Source organism: Ambystoma mexicanum, chromosome 12 (genome assembly GCF_040938575.1).
Source record: "Ambystoma mexicanum isolate Mex_15411 chromosome 12, UKY_AmexF1_1, whole genome shotgun sequence".
In the NCBI taxonomy this organism is placed as follows: Eukaryota; Metazoa; Chordata; class Amphibia; order Caudata; family Ambystomatidae; genus Ambystoma; species Ambystoma mexicanum.
This window is the reverse complement of record NC_090936.1, coordinates 931,120,953-931,140,773: the sequence shown is the minus strand read 5'-3', so window position 1 is coordinate 931,140,773 and position 19,821 is coordinate 931,120,953. Positions and strand designations below refer to the sequence as shown.

At 47.8% G+C, this 19,821-nt stretch overlaps 1 protein-coding gene across 1 annotated transcript in view; it reads right to left on the bottom strand.

Moving 5' to 3' along the window:
* Window positions 1–19,821, bottom strand: part of LOC138514686 (cilia- and flagella-associated protein 54-like) — a 655,241-nt gene that overhangs the window by 101,056 nt on the left and 534,364 nt on the right. Inside the window, exon 7 of the mRNA XM_069630102.1 lies at window positions 12,345–12,545. Coding sequence (XP_069486203.1) covers window positions 12,345–12,545 — 201 coding nt within the window. The remainder of the gene's footprint in view (window positions 1–12,344; window positions 12,546–19,821) is intronic.

The window sequence follows — 19,821 nt, the reverse complement described above, 5'->3', positions numbered from 1 at the left end:
TCCCAAGTAGGCTTGGGGCCCTTTCAATGGGACGTTCTTGGATGCCAAACAAACCTTTCCCCCGACTTGGTAATTCGGTGTCGGTCCGCAAACCTTTTCTGTTGTTCTATGGCCCTGGTTAGCGTCTCTGCTGCCTCTTTAAGAGTTTGAGAGATAGTCTTGTGCTAGGCCCGACTTTTGAGATGGCTGGCATCTCCAATTCGTCAGGTGAGTCAAAGATGGATGTTCTAGGGTGGTGATGTGGACTGTATAGAACGGGGTTTGTCCGGTGCCAGTGTGGACTGAGTTATTGTAGGCAAATTCCATCAACCAGAGAACATTTTTCCAAGGTTCTTCAGTTTGTTGCAGCATGCACCTTAGGTTTGCTACAAGGTCTGGTTGGTTCTCTGGGTCTGACCATCGGTTTGGGGGTGATGACTCGTGGATAGCCGGAGGTCAATCTTGGCTATTTTGCAGCATCTCCTCCAGAGAGCAGAGACAAATTTGTTCCGCGATCTGAAATTAGTACCGATGGGAAACCATGTAATTTGACAACTTGCTCCAAAAACACAGTGGCAAGGCCGGAAGCAGTAGGAAGCCCCTTTAATGAAATAAAATGGGCCATTTTGGAGAATAAGTCCACAATAACTAGAATCGTAATAGATCCGTTGCAGGGGGGCAGATCGGTAATAAAATCCATGGACAGTGTATGCCATGGTGCCGGTGGTACAGCCAAAGAATGTAAAAGCCCTACAGGACTTTGCTTCTGAGATTTGTTTTGTGCGCACACACCACAGGTGGCGATTAATTGTGCAACGTCTCTTCTCCAGGTTGGCCACCAATAGCCCTTTGGGATCTTGGCCCGAGTTTTAGCGATTCCAGGGTGTCCTTCCACCAGTGATTCATGGTCATTTGCTATTATGTGAGTTTGCAATGTTTTGGTCCTGGATATAAAGCCTTCCTTGAAAATAGGGTAAATCATCCCTAATGGAGTATTGGTCTCCCTGAGCTAGCCATTCCTGTTGTGCAGTTTGGTTCATCCGAGATCGAAGATCAGTTTTTAAGTCTTCCAAACAGGAGTTTGCAGCGATTCGGTTCTGAATTCATCCTTAGAGAATAATGGCCACAGGCTCAGATGTTGCAAAGGCTTCCTTGGCTTCTCCCATACGGGATAGGGCGTCAGCTTTCCCATTGCGCACTCCTGGTCTGTATGTAATAACAAAATCATACTCTGCAAAAAAAGAGCCCAGCAGAGTTAGCGCTAGGATTGGACCCTGGCTGTCTTTAAATACTGTAGATTACGATGATCTGTAATAACAGTGACTGTGTGCCTGGCTCTCAGAAGATAGTGTCTCCATGTCTTGAAGGCTCCTTTGATTGCTAATAATTCCTTGTGGGTAATTGCAGAGTTTAGCTAAGGCGCAGAAAACCTACGGGACCAAAAGGTTATGGGATGCAGTTGTCTTGTAATCAGATCTCTCTGTGAAAGGACGCCTCGCATTGCAATGCTAGAAGCTTCTGTTTCAACAACATATGGTAGATCAGGACGGGGATACCGAAGAACTGGTGCTGAAGTGAAGACCCTTTTCAGTTCCAGGAAGGCCTTTTCTGCCTCGGAGCACCAAAGAAATGTTTTATTCTTTCGCAATAAGGAAGTGATTGGATGGAATATCTGAGAGAATCTGGGGATAAATCGTTGGTAAAAGTTGGCAGATCCGAGCATGCTTTACACTCCTTTTGTGGATGTTGGCAATGGCCATTGAAGGATTGCGTCCACCTTGCGGGTATCCATGTGAACACCTCGTGGGGTAAGCATGAAACCCAAAAATTCGACTTCCGTGACGTGGAAGCAGCATTTTTCCAATTTAGCAAACAGCCGGTGTTGACAAAGCTTTTCCAAAACTGCTCTTAGATGGCGGACGTGATCCCCCTTGGACGTAGAGTAAATAAGAATGTCATCAGTGTACACGAGTACACAAACGTCCAACAATTCGTGAAGCACATCGTTCATAAAGAACTGGAATGCGGCTGGTGCATTGCATAATCTGAAGGGCATGACCTGATATTCGAAGAGCCCATATTTGGTTCGGAATGCCATTTTCCATTTGTCGCCCTTTTTATCCCGCACAAGATAATAGGCCCCTCGTAGGTCCAATTTAATGCAGATTTGGGCATTCTTTACTTGATCTTGTAACTCCGGGATAAGTGGTACCTGTTTTTCACAGTGATTTGGTTCAGTGCTCTATAGTCTATACAAGTTCTTAAATCACCTTCCTTCTTTGGTATGAAGAAAAGAGCTGAGGAGGCAGGGGACTTAGATGGGCGCATAAACCTGTTAGCTAGGTACTGATCCAAGTTTTCAAATGCTGGTTTTCTTGCTCTGTTAGAGCATGAATTCGACTGCATGGGATTTGTGCTCCAGACACCAGATCGATTTGGCAGTCGTAAGGCCTGTGAGGAGTGTTTGCTTGCTCCTTCTGGAACACATCCTGGTAATCCAGATATTCCGAGGGTAAGGTTCCAGAGAGTCCAAAGATAGATTTTGTTTTGAGTACTTTGCTCTTCTCTTCATGGTGGTAGCAGATGTTAGTGCATTCTGGAGGAAAGGTCAGCACTCTTGTTCGCCAGTTGATCCTTGGGTTGTGTGTTTCCAGCCACAGCATTCCTAAGATCATCTAGAACACGGCATCCCCAATAAGGTCGCAGGTAATATCTTCTCGATGACCATCTGACATATCAGCATTACTTTGTCGGTATGTTGCGTCACTGGGCCGGATGACAGCTGAGAAACATCCACCGCTGTGACGTTTTCTGACTCGAGCTTTTTTTGAAGGGGGAAGGCCTATTCATGCGGCCAGGTCTTGATCAATATAATTTCCTACTGCACCACTATCAATATATGCCTCCAAGGCATGCATCTTTGTTGGTTGCTGATGGTTGACCAAAAGTACCGGGATGACCAGGTGTGAGGTCTGTACAGATTCCTTCTTTTCGCTCGACAAGTGGACCCCTACGCTTTCCGGGCACTGGAGTTTTCCTGATTTTGTTCTTTGTCCTCGTTACCATTGTCTGTTGCACCTACAATTCTTTTGGAGGGTTTGACTGGACAATCCCGGAGGAAATGTCCTGCTTTTCTGCCCTACAAACATAGTAGTTGTTGTCTCCTTTTCTCTCGCTCCGCTTTTGAAGTGGGAGCACGTAAACCCCCAATCTGCATTGGTTCGGTTGGTTCATGGGTTTTGATTGAATTGTCTCAGGGTTGCATATAGACTGACCTCCCTTCATTCTTTGAGCAATCCATTCTTCGATTCTGCAACCTGTGATCTAGTTGGACTGTCAGGTTTATGTATTCGGCACATCCTTCAGGAGGATTGACCACTTGGGCTAGCACGTCTTTTAGTTCCCCTCGCAATCCCCGATAGAAGAGCATAGCCCTTTTTCCTGCTGGCCAATTTGTCTGCGCCACGAGACGATTAAAGGTGGCAATATAAGTCGACAGATCTTGGTTCCCTTGTCTGAATGACAATAGTTCGATATCAAAGGCTTGGCCTTGGGTATGCCTAGCGAACAACATTTCCATTTCCATTTGGAATTCCCCAAAGTTTCGGAGCAGAGGATCATCCTGGTTCACTAATGGTATCTACCAGTCCGCTGCACTACCTCCTAAATAAGAAAGAACAAAAGCAACTTGTGTGCTATCATTTGGAAAGGCTCCAGATCGGCACAGAAAGTGAAGATGACATTGGTTCATAAATATTGCATGTTTGTTTGGGTCGCCAGTGAAACGTTCAGGCGGGGCTAGTGGCACTGCACTCGGAAGAACCACCTGGACTGACGGTGATGGCTGCGGCATAGGAGATTGTGCCACCACTGGTAAAGGAACCTGTCCTGCATGTGTCTGAAGCAATTGTCTTGCCAATTCATCAGTTAGTTCTCGAGCTACAATTAGGTCCCTTCGCAAGGCATTGGTTTCTTGTCTAGAAGCATGAACTTCGGCACGCAATTCCCCCAGTAATTGGGCCAACTGGTCGGTCTCCGAGGTCTCCATAACGCCCAGGCAGAGATTCAGAGAGGCTTTGCGTTCTGTTATGCTCACCTGGTCTCTGCGGGGACGTTGGGGCATGGTTGCAGCCGTCCCTGGCTCCGACTCCCCTGGATCAGACTTCTTCCCCTGCTCCCGTACTGCAAACTGCTCAGATGGTTGGCTCTGCTCCTGTAAGGGTACGAGAGGTTGTGAGGATGCAGAGATATGGCTGTGGTGTTTGAACCCTTCTTCCCAGAATGTGGTGAGCAAGCGTTTGCTCATAAAGTCTCACCTGTGATGATGTGAGGATGAACTCTCCGTTGTTAGGGAGAATTCTGATAAATGGCTGATTTCCCTTACCTAATGAGTCCCTCAGCAGCTTTGCTGGATTTCTAGAATTTATGTTTTCACTTGGTAAGAGTGTGAGCCTTTTTCCCACTCTAACATGTTACATGTGTTTTGCTGTGTGGATTTACACTGTTTGTGTGATCTTGGGCCCTGGTGTTACACAGCGCCTTCAGTGCAGTGACACAGGGCTGTCTTTGAGACTTCGCACTGGCTCAATTTTTCTGAGGCTGACTAAGGTCCCCCAGAAACAGGTAAAGTTGCCATTAACTTTATATAGTCACTTTAAATCACAGACCCAGTACACCCCATCTTTCATGGAGTATTGGAAAGGGTTAACTCTTATCCCTTTTTGTCTGTGCCTCTTGGAGCATTGTTTCTCTCCCTTAACATTAAGACTTAGCTGGTGGCAGTGGTATCTACCCTAACTTTTCTACTGCGATTATATTATATAAACGTGGTATTGTTTCAGGCTATTATATTATCCTCGAACATAAAGCCGCTTGACCAAATACATTTTATTTTGGCTCCGGCTGGGTTTATTCGCTGTATTATTTTTGTTAAAGTCTTTCTCGTGATGTTCTCTGCGTGCCAAACCGGGGATGATTCCTTTGTTCGCTGTCTTTTCGGGGGCTTCTACACAGAAGCCCTCCTTAAGGCGCCTGAAAGTCCAGGTAGGCAGGATGTGAGGGAGGGATCTTCGAACCCCTGCCATGGGTTCCCTTGGTACCCCAAGTCGCACTCTTGTCTGATTGGCTAAGGGGACTGGCCTTTCCAGGCCAGCCACCCTGCTGTGTGATTGACAGCCAGGCTGTATGAATGGGGGAAAACTGCATAAAAAGCAGGTCTCTGGGACTGGAAAGACAGAGTTGCCACTGGAACGAAAGAATCAATGAGGATCTGGAAGAAGAGGTCCCTTACCATGACTGAACCGCCCGGCGAAGCCCTGCTGCAGGTCTGAATCTCCGAATCCGACGACAGAGAAGATCCTCCAGGAAACTTCTTCCCTTGAGCTGGTGGGACAAACCATTTTGCCCAAACTACAAGCCATGACCCCTCTGGTTGAATTTGCTGTACAGAGCTACAGTGGGCTGGATAGCCAGGAAGGTCGGACCCTGCTTGGGTTTTAAGGAGCGCACGTTTAATTTATTGTTTTGCTCTGCTGCTGGTTTCTTCCCTGGGTGGCGCAGGACCCTCCGACAGTCGCTTCAGGAACCGTGAGCCTGCAGGAACTACCAGGAACATCCGGCTCAGTTACAGCTCCCTCTCCGTTTTAAGGTACTGTGCAAATCCAGTTGTCCATTTCGTTCAACCGCGATGAAAGTGTTTGAAATCTTTCTCCAATCCGAGGGCTTGTCCTTCTATTCTCTTTTAATTAACTTTTCTACCAACCAACCTCGTCCGGAATCTGTGCCATGAACTTTACCGCAAACTACCCTGAACTGTGTGATCTTGAGCAAAAGACTTTTGACCCATTGACTTTGGCCCTAAGCCTTTTCTAGCTGATCTCCTCATTGTAGTCTCTCTTGCTCAATTTCCCTGAGTACTTACCTGTTGGTTTTGCCTAATTTCTATTAACTTTGTCTTTCCCCCCTTTTAAATTACTGGAGTGCCATTTTGCTCCCACTTCATTTTGTGAGCTTAACTTGTCTGGAATTTAGGGAAGTGGTGTGGTGCATTTATTAATGTGATTTTTAACTTGCTTAGAATAGTGAAATGTTGTACAACTGCTGAGTAAATATATATTCTTTTACTTAGAAACCTTGAGTCAGTGTTTGCTTGAATCATAGTAATTGCTGTCCTTTGTGTAACTATTTGTACTGCTCACTTACTCTTGAGATAAGTCTGGCTGCTCCACTACTGCTACCACTATAACTGTGTAGTACAGGCTTGTGTCAATGGTGAAATTGTACTGTCACTTGTAGTCTTAATTGTGTGTAGTGTTCCCAAAGGGTACTGCATATAGTTCTGCCTAACATCCATCCTGCTCTCAAGTGCAGGGGCGCTTAAAATGAGCCCAGTTCCTTCACTGGCTCACGTGTGTGGCAGCCCAGACCGGCTGTGACTAGTCCACTTCTAAGGTAAGTGTTCTTTGTAATGATTATTGTTGGACTTATTAGTAATGTTTTTTCACATGATTAATGTTCATATTCTTAGTAATGTCTCTCCTTCTCCCAACAATAGATGATGAAGGCGGAGTCGCGATGTTGGTGAAGAGCCTGGAAAGTTCCCAAATAGATGGTAAGTTGGAGCTTTAAGGTAAGCACGAAGGTAATGTAGCGCGCGACCTTAGCGAATGGTCTTTATGTGGTTTCTAACCTTAATTGTCCTCTTTCTCCTGTAGGTGTAGCCTGGCGACGCTTGACGAGGAGCAGCGGTCCGAAGGTCTATCGGCGGGTGATGGATGCCTGTGACCGCGAGGATGCTGGCCGTGTAGAACTCCAGTGTCTGTGTCCGAACTGCGGAGCAGGTAAGGAATACTGCGGCGGTGGGATTACTGGAGCCAGGTAAGTGCGCTCTAGGCGATGTTAGATGGTGTTGCTGAAAGCAGGTAAGCGGCGCTTCAGGCATATGTAGGATGCGCTCCGGGAGAAAAGTCTGCTAGAAACAGGTATGATGTGCCTCGGCAGTGCTTTTGCTGGTCTAGCTGGAAAACAAGTAAGATGCGCCTCAGCGATGGTTTTGCTGGTCTTGCTGGAAAACAGGTAAGATGAGCCTCAGCAATGGTTTTGCTGGTCTTGCTGGAAAACAGGTTAGATGCAAACAGGTAAGGTGCTTCTTCAGGTGGCGGTGAGCGTTATGCTGCATGAGCAGATTAACGCGAAGCGCTGGCACGCGGGCGGGGCAGGCTTAAATAGTCTGGCCCCGGCCACGCCTCCTTGCTCTGCTAGATGGCTCCACCCTGCCACTCCCAGAAGATGCTGCACGTGTAGCCCCATGCATTCCTATGGCCATGCCCGGCCTGGGTGCATGTGGGGGCTCATTAAGAGATGTAAAAGCACGTGCACTAGGAAATAAGTGTGCAGAACACACTTTTACATGAGCCTGGTGCCAAAGGCGCCAGGACTGGGTCCAACTGGGGGATGTGAGTTGTGGTTCTTGCTCTGTGGCCATGACAGTTTTACATCTGTACAATAGCAGAGTGTTTCAATACCACTAGATATAATCGGTCTGCATCTTCTAAAAGTAATGTCAGAATGCACCAACCAAAGGGTGGCAGGATCATAGTTCAGTTGAAATTCGAATTCTGTCTTATATGTGATCCACAAATGTGCTGCTTCAAATTAAGATCAGGTAGTCGGGACAGAATTAAGCATTTCACAGTTAACCAACAATGAATTGCATAACTACATAGCATAGTTTGCTTGTTCTAACATCACAAGAGAATTAGAGCAGGGTTGGCTTGGGCATTCAGGAACCTAGAAAAATTCCTTTTGTGGCAACTTGCTCTCTGTTATGTGGGCGTAAGAAAATGTAACCATTCCTTTTTTGACTTGGGGGCTACCGACTATAGGTTGGTACTGGAGCAATGTCTTTTTTGATGATATTAAAGAATTCTGTGACTTTGCTCCAAAAGAAAGATTCAGAGCCCAGCTCAGTATGTAGCCCTCAACAGAATAGAAGGCAATCACCTCTCACTGTTTTATTCAACAAGGCCCCCTGACAGTGTACTTTTGGAAGACGGACACACTGCTGGTGTTGTGTTGCCCTTGACAAGGTACTACCACTGGAGCACAACCTGTTCTGTTAAATCAGTACATAACTAACAAGACCAATGGAAGAGGTCATATTGCACTGGCAATGAACTTCTGGAAGAGGCAAATGTTGCTGAGCTAGTTCCGCATTGATTGGGCCTGCTAGAGTGCTATGAGTAGTCCATGGGACAGATGATGCTGCAGATGTGCTCTGTCCATGATGCGCTGTAACAGTGTTATTCATTCAAGACGTGATACGGCGAGTACAGTTACTGCGGCGAGTAAGATTTAATTAATGATTACCTAATATTAGCATGCAGGTCAGCTGTAAGAGAAGGTATAAGCCAAGTGGTGACATGTGCATATGAAATAGAGGGGTAACTGTACAGTAGTGTGTTTCATCAGCGCACAGGGTTGGGTTAAATAAGTGTAACTGCATAGCTAGAGGCTCAATTCCTCTTTGGCTGAAGCTGGGCTCTTCTGAGGTTATTGTTAGGAAAAATTTCTCTTTTAGTCAACTTTCCCTCCGTATACTATTGACCCCTAACCTTGTTGCTGTTTTTTTTTTTATCTGCCCTGACATTTTACAGAGAAGCGAAGCCTTCAGCTTCACTTCCCTGGCCTTTTGCTCATTTGTTATGGTGAAACTGACTGGTCCTTCAGCAGACTGTCAGTACTGGGAAACTATATTTCCCTTTTGTCTTTTTACTTTGTACCTTCTTTGGTAACGTTTCAACATTGTACACAGCATCCTACATTGCAGTACAATGGGGTATTTTTGTGTCACCCTAGACTCTTACCTACGGGATTTTTGGTTAGTTTTAAATGTGTGTAAAGACAAGCTGGTGTTAGCAGATACCTTTTGAGAATGTTTGCTATATTTTTAGTATGCCCATTCGCGTTTACTGCGTTTTGCTACTAACTGTGGCTAGTGTCCAAAGATGGCTGTGCCATGAGATTTTTTGCCTGTTCCCTGGCCTTGTTCCTGCAGTCCAAGGTCATGAAATCCCTAATATGGTCATGCATTTGCCCAGGAAAAGCTGCTGCTTTCACGGGCTAGTGCATGCCATTTGTGTGTGGACCCAGGAAGTGGGTTGATACTTTCCAGTCCCAATCCACAAACTGGTGACAGAGTGTCTGGTGTGTATGCATAAAAGAAAGACACAGGGGTTCGTGATTGGACCACCGCTGGCTGAATGAGTGGTGCAGATCCTTGCTATTGGAGGGCTGAGATTGAGGAGTCCTGCAGCCATTCCATCAGATCAGAAATAGAGCCAAGAATCCTGTGTAGCTTTGCAGCTGCCTGAATACCCGATGAGGACTTCTGAAGAGACCTGACAACCTTTCCTGCAACTGTCCCGATGAAGGTGTGTGGGAGCAAGGGGCCAATGGGCCCCTCTCTACCATCACTTCTCAGTACAAAACTTGGACCTAGTGCCTCTAGTGGTGGGTGCGCCCCTCGCCCTTATGCGATACTAACTTTTGGTTACATTTGTGTAGATGGGACCACCGAGCAGGACACAGGGCATCCATTTTTTGTACCCCCTTTCGACTCCATCTTGGTAACCAGGCCTCACTGTGATAGTACAAAATGCATCTCTCCCTTTTGCCCACAGCTGTAGCTCAGAGCACATGGCCCCCACCCTCGTCCCCACTCCAACTAGGAAACTCAGCAGCTCCATTCTCACGCTGAGGCCGGAGCTGCTTGCAACAAATAATAAATGTAAAACAACCCTTTTCCTCTGAGATCACTGTCCCGCATGTGAACCAACATGAGCCAAACACATAGCTCGTTCATCTCAACAAAAGTGTCCTTGCCCCCTTACCCTTGTCAGTTGAAACTTATTGCCATTCTAACCCTGTGCCCTTGCGAGGCATCCCTTTCATGTGCCAGACTGCCAACCATGCTATGAAGCCCACCCAGCAGACCCCCAACTACCATTAGACCCCTGTTGCAGTATATCGTGCCCAATACTAACAAGTGCCACATACAACCCTTTAGTTCAATGACAGTATTATAGTGGTCAAGGCCCTTAAACCTGTGACCTGTATAACCCAAATGTGTAGATGGTATAAACCCTCTTTGTATAAAGAGATTTGTATAACGACATGATACACTACTGAGAGTCTTTTGATCAACTATTATTTAGTGCATGCATTACTCAGAATGTATTTTCTTAGCTTAGATAGTGACCCCTGTGTTTCACAGCGACCTGACCTTCACCCATCTGGAGCACAAATGTCTGACATCAATACTCCCGCCAACCAAGCAACCAACCCGGAGGAAGAGATAATGCCCACACCTAAGTCACCACCACGGCTGACCAATCCCGGACCAACGTATCATCATATGTTAAAAATGTAGATGTACTATATAAATGTGTTGCAACTTTGATGTGGTCAGAGCGCTCTCAGAGATCTAGATAAACTTTTCCTTGAACTCTCGCAGCCTGCTCTTTTGTGCCTTATTCCCTGCCCAGGGAGTGTCTGTTTTATTCATTTCACACGTGTGAGTCACGGTGGGCACAAACAAAGGCCTGCTGTACTACCTGATCTCAGAAGGCACTCGTTGGTGCTTTGTCCCTTGGACTGGTGAGGCCAACCTGTCGCAATGTCTTCTCACGATCCTGCAGCCTGTAGCCTTCAGAAGCGTCTGTGGACAACCCAGTGGACTGCCAGCTCTGAATTGGGCTAACGTGCCAGAAGCATCGTTATTCTGTTTTTTTCATTTGGAACTTCAATGGCCATCAGCTCATCCTACAGGTTGCCTTCCTGCCAGATTTCAGCTTCCCGTCATCAAGGGATACTGTCCTGGAAGTCGGTCTTTGTTTGCAACTGGAAAATGCCTGCTGTTGCCTGTGTGCGGTGACTGTTGCTGGAAGTGCCCATCGGCTGTCTGGTAGAGTGTCATGAAGTACCCTGCATCAGTGCCTGCTGCATTTCCTCTTCAGAAAGGGTTGCACTCAGCTTCTGGACCCAACCGAAAACTTCCTTGCACCTTAAGCTCCTGGACATCTTCTAATGGATTCAATGGCGGTAAATCCTACCTACAGCAACTCCCATCTGACCTGCCAACTCCTTTGGGAAAATCAGATTAAGGGTGGTTAGGAGTCACAGTACTTACCAGTGCCCCTATCTCCTCCATTCTAAAGGTTTGTGAAAAACTTTGATTCATTCCATTCTTTCGCTTTTTCAAAGTTCACCTAAAAAGCTGCTCTAGAAGATAGATAAAGTAATTTACTTAACTGTAAACTCTTTGTGAAGTCTCCTGGAACCAGCCTCACCACCGCAAGCACTCTTCCTGACTGTGTCCCTTCTCCTAAAGGAACTTTGTCAACTTTTAGGCAGGAGGCCCCATTCAACGTAGGGACTGGACTCATAAATTCAGGGCTCTATTCTTGTGGACTGGCTTTCTGACTGCATAACTATTTACCTTCCTTTCAGTTGTTTAGGTGAATTGTATGCATTTCTATAACCAAAGGTACCTGTATATATGTTTTATATTTAGAGGGTTGTGTGATAATATTACCTGCTTAAATCATGTGTTTGTAGGCCTACAATGAATAGAGTATTTGTGTACTTATCTATCTAATTGTGTATTTCACTGTTTGTACTCGTTGTGGACCCCTGTCCCCAACCACTTCTCCTGAGACTAAGCCTTGACCACTCTCCACACTTACCTTGATTGGGTTTGGCTAACCTCTCAGTTTCCCCGTTCACGATAACTAGGGTGACCTCCTGAACTCTATTCAGCAGGCCAGATTTGATAAATCAATCTTAACAGTTTTCTTGGGTCCTACACAGTTGTATATTTTGCTTACACTTGTAGGTCTACTTTGGGCATCGTGGCCCTTTTGATGCGTTCAGTGCCACTTTGTAGGTATCATGCATTCATGTGCGTTTATTGCAGAGTAACACATGCTTCCTTTTAGTTGCTTTAAAGCCCTGATCAGCCTTGTGGACGATGTCATGGTACACAATCTTCATCTGACACCAAAGTAAAGAGATGGGGGTGGGTGGAAAAAGACTGCACATTGTCAATATTATCAATGCCCTGCTGGAAAAACAAAGATGTATTGATTTCTACAAGGCCCTGCTGTCGTAACCTAGGGTGGTGGCGAGGGCAGAGGGGGGCGATGCGGGACCCCAACAAGCACCTTTCATAATGTTAAGGGGACAGTCGCACCTTAACCCTCTTATGGTTGCATCTACAAATGCAAGCTGCAAACACACATGTGGTGCAATGCATCTGGTTTTTAAAAATGTGAAAAGCAAGAAAATAAATAATGACAGTACCTCACCTGCTAGATTAAGCTTGCTGATAAGCCTTCGCAAGTTATTGTGGTAGCGAAAAAGATGAATCCAGGATAATGTGAAACTGGTTTCCCCTTGAGTAGGACCGTTATATTTCTGTTGCTTTTCATCGTTCCCTGTTAGATCATTTGGATCCTCTTTTAATTTCCCATTTTCAACTATCCTTTCGTGGATCACCTTGGATTCCTCTGCAAATCAAAAACATATAATTACACATACTGATAGATTACCCATCGTTTTACATCATCTCCTGCAGAGATTTCTATAACATGGAACAACAAGCTTTAACTCGTGAAGCGCAAGCACAGTCCCATTCATTTGTAGTGAAAAACGTGGGAGCCATTGGGTTTGATAAAAGTGACAATTGTTACTTGCATTTATTAAAATTCAGGAATCGTAAAAGTTATAGTTATTACATTAATTAATGATAATCTGTAAAATAGTATGCATCAGCAGAGAATTCTGGAGTTAAGATCAGCACAACACTGATTAACACACTCAATGAATAATGCTAGAGGTACATGATATCTAACAAGCTCGACTAGCAGCTCAATTTTGATTTGGTTCATTAAATGTATTTATGTATTGTGGTACTATATAGAGTGGACAAGGCCCTATCTGGTAAACCCCTTTCATGTGGGGTTTCACTGTGGGTTATATATGTGTGTGGCAATCACAAATTGTTTCGTCCGATTTTCTCCATGTCGAGTTGTCTAAACTGTGTCTGGCATGTAGAGTGTTAACAGTGTCCTCGCGTAAAGTTTCAATGCCAACATCTTTCTTAAAATTGTCGAGGTTTCCTTTTTCAGGCAGTGTTAAAACAAACAGTAACCACATCTCCACCTCCTTACATAACTACCATCAACTTACAATGAACGCCCAATGGCCCTCATTACGACCCTTGCGGAAATCGACCGACCGGACCGCCATAGCGTAAATAGCGTTTCCGCCATTGCACGACGGAGCAAAGTGCGGCTCATTCCGACCCATCGGGCACGAGCACCACGCCATGGCGGAAGTGCAAAGTCCGCGATGGCGGAAATGACCCCAAAACGGCCCACACCGCCGCCGTACGGCGCCCTAGGTGCAATTCCGCCACCCATCTTAGCGGTCACCGCAATGAGCGGCAACCGGAAAGTACGGTGACCGGAAATATACGGAAACGGAAGTAAAAACATGGTCCCGGAACGGGAAACATCACGCCGTACACCTATAAAAACACTATTTCCACACAACCATTAAAAACACTACCCTGAGACACATCCCAACCCGTCAGCCACCCTAGTGAAACCAAGAACAATGGGAAAACTAGCGAAGAAAGCGTGCGACCGCAAGCGGCAGGTCCACTTCTCCCGTGAGGAACTCACCGTGCTCACAGAGACCCTCCAGGAGAATGCTGCCGCCGTCTTCTCCACGCAAATGACCAGGACGGCACTTGCGAACAAGAAGGCCATATGGGCCCTGGTGGCACAGCGGGTAAGTGCGGTGGGGACCGCACCCCGCAACCCACAGCAATGCAGAAAGCGATGGGACGACCTGCGGATCCGCGTCCGTAGCATACCTTCTGCCAACCGCAACATTGCCACAGCTACCGGTGGGGGATCGGAATCACCCATCAAGTTGACCCCCTGGGAAGAAATCTGTGCCTCCACCATTGGAATGGAGAGTATAGAGGGAGTCGGAGGGATGGAGAAAGGAGTGCAGACAACCGAAGAATCAGGTAGGTTCCCCAAATAAAACAATGCCAAAACCACAATGTCCAATCATGTGAAGTACCACGTGTCCACATAGTGCAACAGTAACACATGTCCAGGAGAACGGCCACATGCATAGGCCTGATAGCACACTTTAAAAGTCACATTAAATACATAAATAATTAAAAATCCTAAAAACACCCTCTACACGTGCAGCAGGCACACCCTAACTGCAGGCTGCAAAACAACTGCACCCTCACTCCACACACAAATGAAACCACCTCCAAGGCCCCAACCCAAATCACCCTCAGGTACCACCCCAATGCATGTGATACATTGCCATTCCAATTTCCACAGACCCATTAATAACGCTCGCCCTCCTTTACTCCACCACAGGGTCCGATTCAAACGACGAGCTCCAGGACACCCCTACCAGCACACCTGCAAAGAGGGCCAAGACCAACGGCCAAAGACCCTCCACCTCAGCTGCACGCATCAAGACACGGCATCAGCACAAATCGAGTGGCAGCACACAGGAGGGGACTTCAACAGGCACCCCAGCAGCCAGCATGGCCACAACACCACCACCACCACAGGCCCCCCAATGGATGCCACAGAAGGCACTGCTTCTGGTGGCAGCAGCACCATAGGTGACACTGCATTAATGGCAGCATGCTCCGACACAGAAAACGGGGATGTCGAAGTTAGATCCATCCATGACCTGTCTCAATCCCCCTGTCTGTTTCATCCCGTACACCATGAGGATACCACGCAGGGGCACCCACAAGACGACGACTGGCCATCCCCCACAAGCCCTGTGGCAAGGCAACATGAGGTGACCAGCCCCTCTGTGACACCACCGCAAATGGCCATGGCACAGCAGAGGCAACAGTCCCTCGACCAGGTGATCGTGCAACAGCAGCAACTGGCCACGCTCCTCAAGGACCATGCTGATGAATGTGGGGGTACTAAGGCAGCCATAGAAACATCAACTGAGACACTTAGGGCAGAAATGGAGAGAAGTACAGAGACACTAAGGGCACAAATGGAGAGAAGCACCGAGAGCCTGAGGGGGGAACTGCATGCGACGTCCAAAGACGTATGTGCCGAACTTGCCGCAGTGCGCCGTGTGCTCACTGAGCTCTCACAAACCCTTAGGGACATGCATGGACGTGAGCAGGCAGAGACATCATCCGTTGCAAGTTCCGTCCAGGGCAGCCCCCAACGTAGATCTGGGAGGAACCTGCGCTCCACAGGCAGGGGTGCCCCTGATACCCGGAGAGGGGGCTTGCAATAGCGACTGCCCACTGACAATGAGCATCTTTGGACACTGGTGTTCGGGGGGGAGGTAGGAGGGTGGAGGGGGTGTGTGGGCTTACTTGGGTGGCGGGTCGATGGGGTGTGTAACATGATATCACATATGCCATGAACAATGCACGATCATACAATGAGATGCGTGGACATTGATGTTTGTGTACGTGGCCATTATAGGCGTACAGTCCATATTGTGCATGTTCCAGACACACACAGTGCCATAAGTCCCGTGTCCATGTATCAGCCACCAGGCGTGAGTGCTAGAAGCATGCATCTATGATATGCTGACGAATGTCACGGCCCTCCTGTGCCTCGCAGACTCCTTGAGGTGCTGCCACATCCCCACCCTCATCATGACCATCTTCAGGTGCTTGCGGTTCTGCGTCAGGGGGCATGGGCACATTTCTACGTACGCACATGTTGTGTAGCATGACACATGCCATGACCATCTTTGCAACCTTCTCATGTCGGTACAGGAGTGCCCCGCCAGACCTGCTGAGGCAGCGGAAACGAGTCTTCAGTAGGCCGAATGCCTGTTCAATGACTACACGGGTACGTGAGTGGGCATGGTTGTAGTCCTCCTCATGCTGGTCCCGTGGGTTGCGGACTGGTGCAAGGAGCCATCTCTTCAGTGGATACCCGGCATCACCTGTATGTGGACAATGAAGGTATTTAGAGGAATGCCATTGCTACGTACGCACCCCCCCCCTTCCTGCCAGGTCATTGCCGCATCACATACCCCACACTATCATGCTTGAAATGAGACTCACCGAGTAGCCAGGATCTGTTCCCTGCGTGTCGGTCCATGTAGCGTGGTATAGTAGAGTTCCTCAAGACCATAGAATCATGGGTGGATCCTGGGAATCGGGCACAACAATGTGTAATGATCCTGTTGGAGTCACACACCATTTGTACATTCAGGGAATGAAATTGTTTTCGGTTGCGGTACTGGGCCTCCATGGCATGTGGGACTACCAATTCCACATGGGTGCAGTCGATGGCACCAATGCAACCCGGTATGCTGCCAAGTGCATGGAATCCCACTTTTGCGTTTGTAATTTCCTGCTCCGAGCGTGGTAGAGAGATGTAGTCGTCTGCGTGCAGCAGGAGGGCATCGAGCACTTGCAATAGTGTCCGTGAGAACAGTGGCTGTGAAATGCCATGCAACGATCCGACTGTGTGCTGGTAGGTGCCTGTGGCCAGGAAGTGGAGTACAGACACCACCTTCAGTAGGGGTGGGATGGCGGTTGGGCTATCTATCATGCTGACAAGGTCAGCCTGTGTCATGTCCACAATGGCGGTTATGGTGTCCCGGTCCAAACGGTAGAGGGTGTGGATCTGCTCATCAGTGAGGTTGAACGGATGTGCTCGGAGGCGTGGGATAGCGGGCTGCCTGCGTGGTGGTAGTGGCTGTGCTGGCGGCCCTTGCTGGCCCTGCCTTGCCCTCCTCCTCCTCCTGCGTCTCCTCCGTGCGGCCGATTGTAGTCTGTGTTCGTCTTCTTCTTGAAGTTGGAGTACTTGCAGTGCTATCAGGTCCCCCAGGGCCAACATGGCTAGTCCTGCCGGTAGCATTTCGGAGTGGGTGTGGTTGTGGGAGGGGGTTGGGTGTGCAATTAATGTGTTTCCAGGCTGTATGGCCTCCACCTGTGGTGATTCATTCCACCTGTGCAAGCTGCTCTCCCCTTTGGGCGAGCACGTCCCGCACACAACGCTGCAATTCGACGAATGGCATCTTGCCATTACAATCATGTATTTGTACCCGATGGCAGTGTAACATTGGTTGATATGTTCATTCTGCTTTGGTCCCATTGTTTCACATACTATCTTTGCAGTCGCGAACAGACTTGTGAAGGGTCAGTGGAACGTAGTACTCGAGTAACGGTGGACCCTCATGCAACACTGCACCGAGGTTCACCGACGGGCGGGGCGTCCCATTTGTGAGTGAAGGCAGTTGCCATTTTCACACACAGCCGCACTAGATGGATTAATTAGTGATTTCAAGCGGCCACAGATGCCTTTTCGACGTGATGTTGCAAATGAGGAATTCGAAGGACGGCGCTTTCGGTTTTCAGCTAGCGGCGAGGAGATGCCCACAGGTCTGACTGCGAATATAACGTTCTATTGTTCAATGTCCTTGGGACAGGGGCCATGGCGAGGATGCAATGATTGATATGAATAGTATGGGATGCGCAATAGCGAAGTGGGCGATAAGGCCGGACGTTCCCAATTACATGTTGCTTCACAACACTGGAATTACGGGCTGGGGGAACAGTGGATTTTGCAGGCTGCATTACGCACAGACTCAATGGAAGTTTCACATGTCATGTGAGTATGGAAGCAGGCGTTTGTGATAGTGTTTTCACCTCGATATAGATAGTTATGATTCGCTAGTGGTTTTTGGTTGGTGATGATCCTTTGGAGTGGGCTAGCATGCATATGGCTGTGGATTTGGTGTGATCATTGAAGTGAGTAATTCAAATGTAGTTCTGATGGCCATTTTATTCTTTTTCATTTCGTTTGGGTGACAGGTATCTCCTCCCCTTTTGCCACTGCCATCTGTATGCCACTCCTGCAGATGGATTTTACTCCCGACACCTGCTGCTTCGTGTTAATCAGTGGTGCAGCATTACGATCTTATGGGACGTTCGCCAATGGGCCACATGCCCTTACGCAGTACTAGTGGCTAGGAGCAACATTTCGGCCTTTCAGCTGGACTAGTGCCTCCCTATTGGGACGGCCCTGCGGGTCGAGGCGCTTCCATGTTGCCTTTTCGTACGAGAATGTAGCCCCTGTGTGCCATGAGGGTACAGGGCGTCACACAAGAAGTAGCTGGTCATTTATTGCGGATGCAGCCCACAATGGTGAAATGTATTTTGGAGTTCATGGCCTGATGGCTGTATGGGCTTGGTGATTTTGTTGTGCATTAAATTCCTATTCTGATATGGACCGTGTAGCGTTCTTCTTTGCAGGTGATGTGTCATATTCCTATTTGGGGAGCGATGTATTGTGAGGAGATCTGCATTGGGTTCCAGCTTCGGAGTATAGTTGCGTGGTACTGTGCTGGGCGCGTTTGCCTACGAAGCCCAGTGAGGTCAGGGATGAGGGCTGCCAATGTGACTGTTTTGATGATGTGATGCTCAGGGGCGGGGGAATGGCTTTTGTGTAACAGATGCCGGTCAGCCAGTTGGATTGGTGGTATGATGTGATTATCAGAATATGGCTGGTCACAGGTGCCTGTGTTTGCGTGCGTTTCTTGGAGGGAGACTGAGGTCATGTCCATTTGTGTGGCTTCTGTATTCGTGCCATCTGTGCCCTGCAGCTTCCATTGGCCCCTCTTGAGATTCATTTGTTCGTTGGCAGGCATGGATGACTTGTACATTTCACTGGTTGCATTGTGTGGCTTCATTGAACCTATGGGGAGTTGTACAATGTGGCCAGGGAGCGGTGTACAGGCACTCAGTAGGGCCGTTTACGGTTGGTTCGCGATGCCGTACTTCTCACCATGGCGGAATGGTACTTTCCGCCGTGCTTGATGGCGTTGGGTGCATGTCCGCTGGGGTCAGAATTCGCGTACCGTTGCGCCATGGTGGTAATTGCGGTTTGGCATGGCGCGTACTTGGTGCAGTTAGCGTTGGCGTTCACTGCGGTGTCGCTAATGGCATCGTACTTTGCGGTGACGGGTCATAATCGCACCGAGCGCTATTCGATGGCGGTATTGCATTTCCGCCATCGTTTTTCCATTTCCGCAAGGGTCGTAATGAGGGCCAATGTGTTTTATTTTTTTCAACAAGATAGTTTGCCATTTGGGTTATTTATTGCATGCTCTAGTTGTTTTCATGTTGAGGAAGGAGAAAATGGAGGGTGTTTCTGATCAATTCACTCTGATATGGTCCATATACGGGATGCACTTGGGCTTAGCAATGATGAAGAATAGGATTAAATTAGACGTTTTTCTGTGACTGTTTATTGGTTCTGAAGCCAAGTTACCTATTGTGAGTTAATAATTTTATATTAATTTAGCATTTATATTTGTATTTGTATTCATTGGTTTATATAGCGCTTTGCACCAAAGCGCTGCACAATTGAACAACTTAATACATGAAACATAAACATTAGTAGAAGCAAATTACAATTTGAATCAGTCAACAAAACAGTAAGAAGAGCAATTAACTGAAGGGAATCGGGAGAGTAGTGGAGTAGGATTGGGTGGGGGGCGGGGTGAGGAGGAGTAGGAGGAGAGAAGGGGCAAAGGTGAGAGTAGGGAGGTAGGGGAGGGGAGGGAGATAATCAAGGGGAAGATAAAGGAGGGAGGGGAGGCAGGAAGGGGAATGGGTTTCAAGGAGGAGAGTGGAGAAGGAGAGATTTAAGGGAGGTGCGGAATGAGGAGAAGGTGGGGGTAGAGCGGATTGCAAGAGGTAGGGAGTTCCAGTGCAGGGGGGCTAGGAGTTGGAAGGAG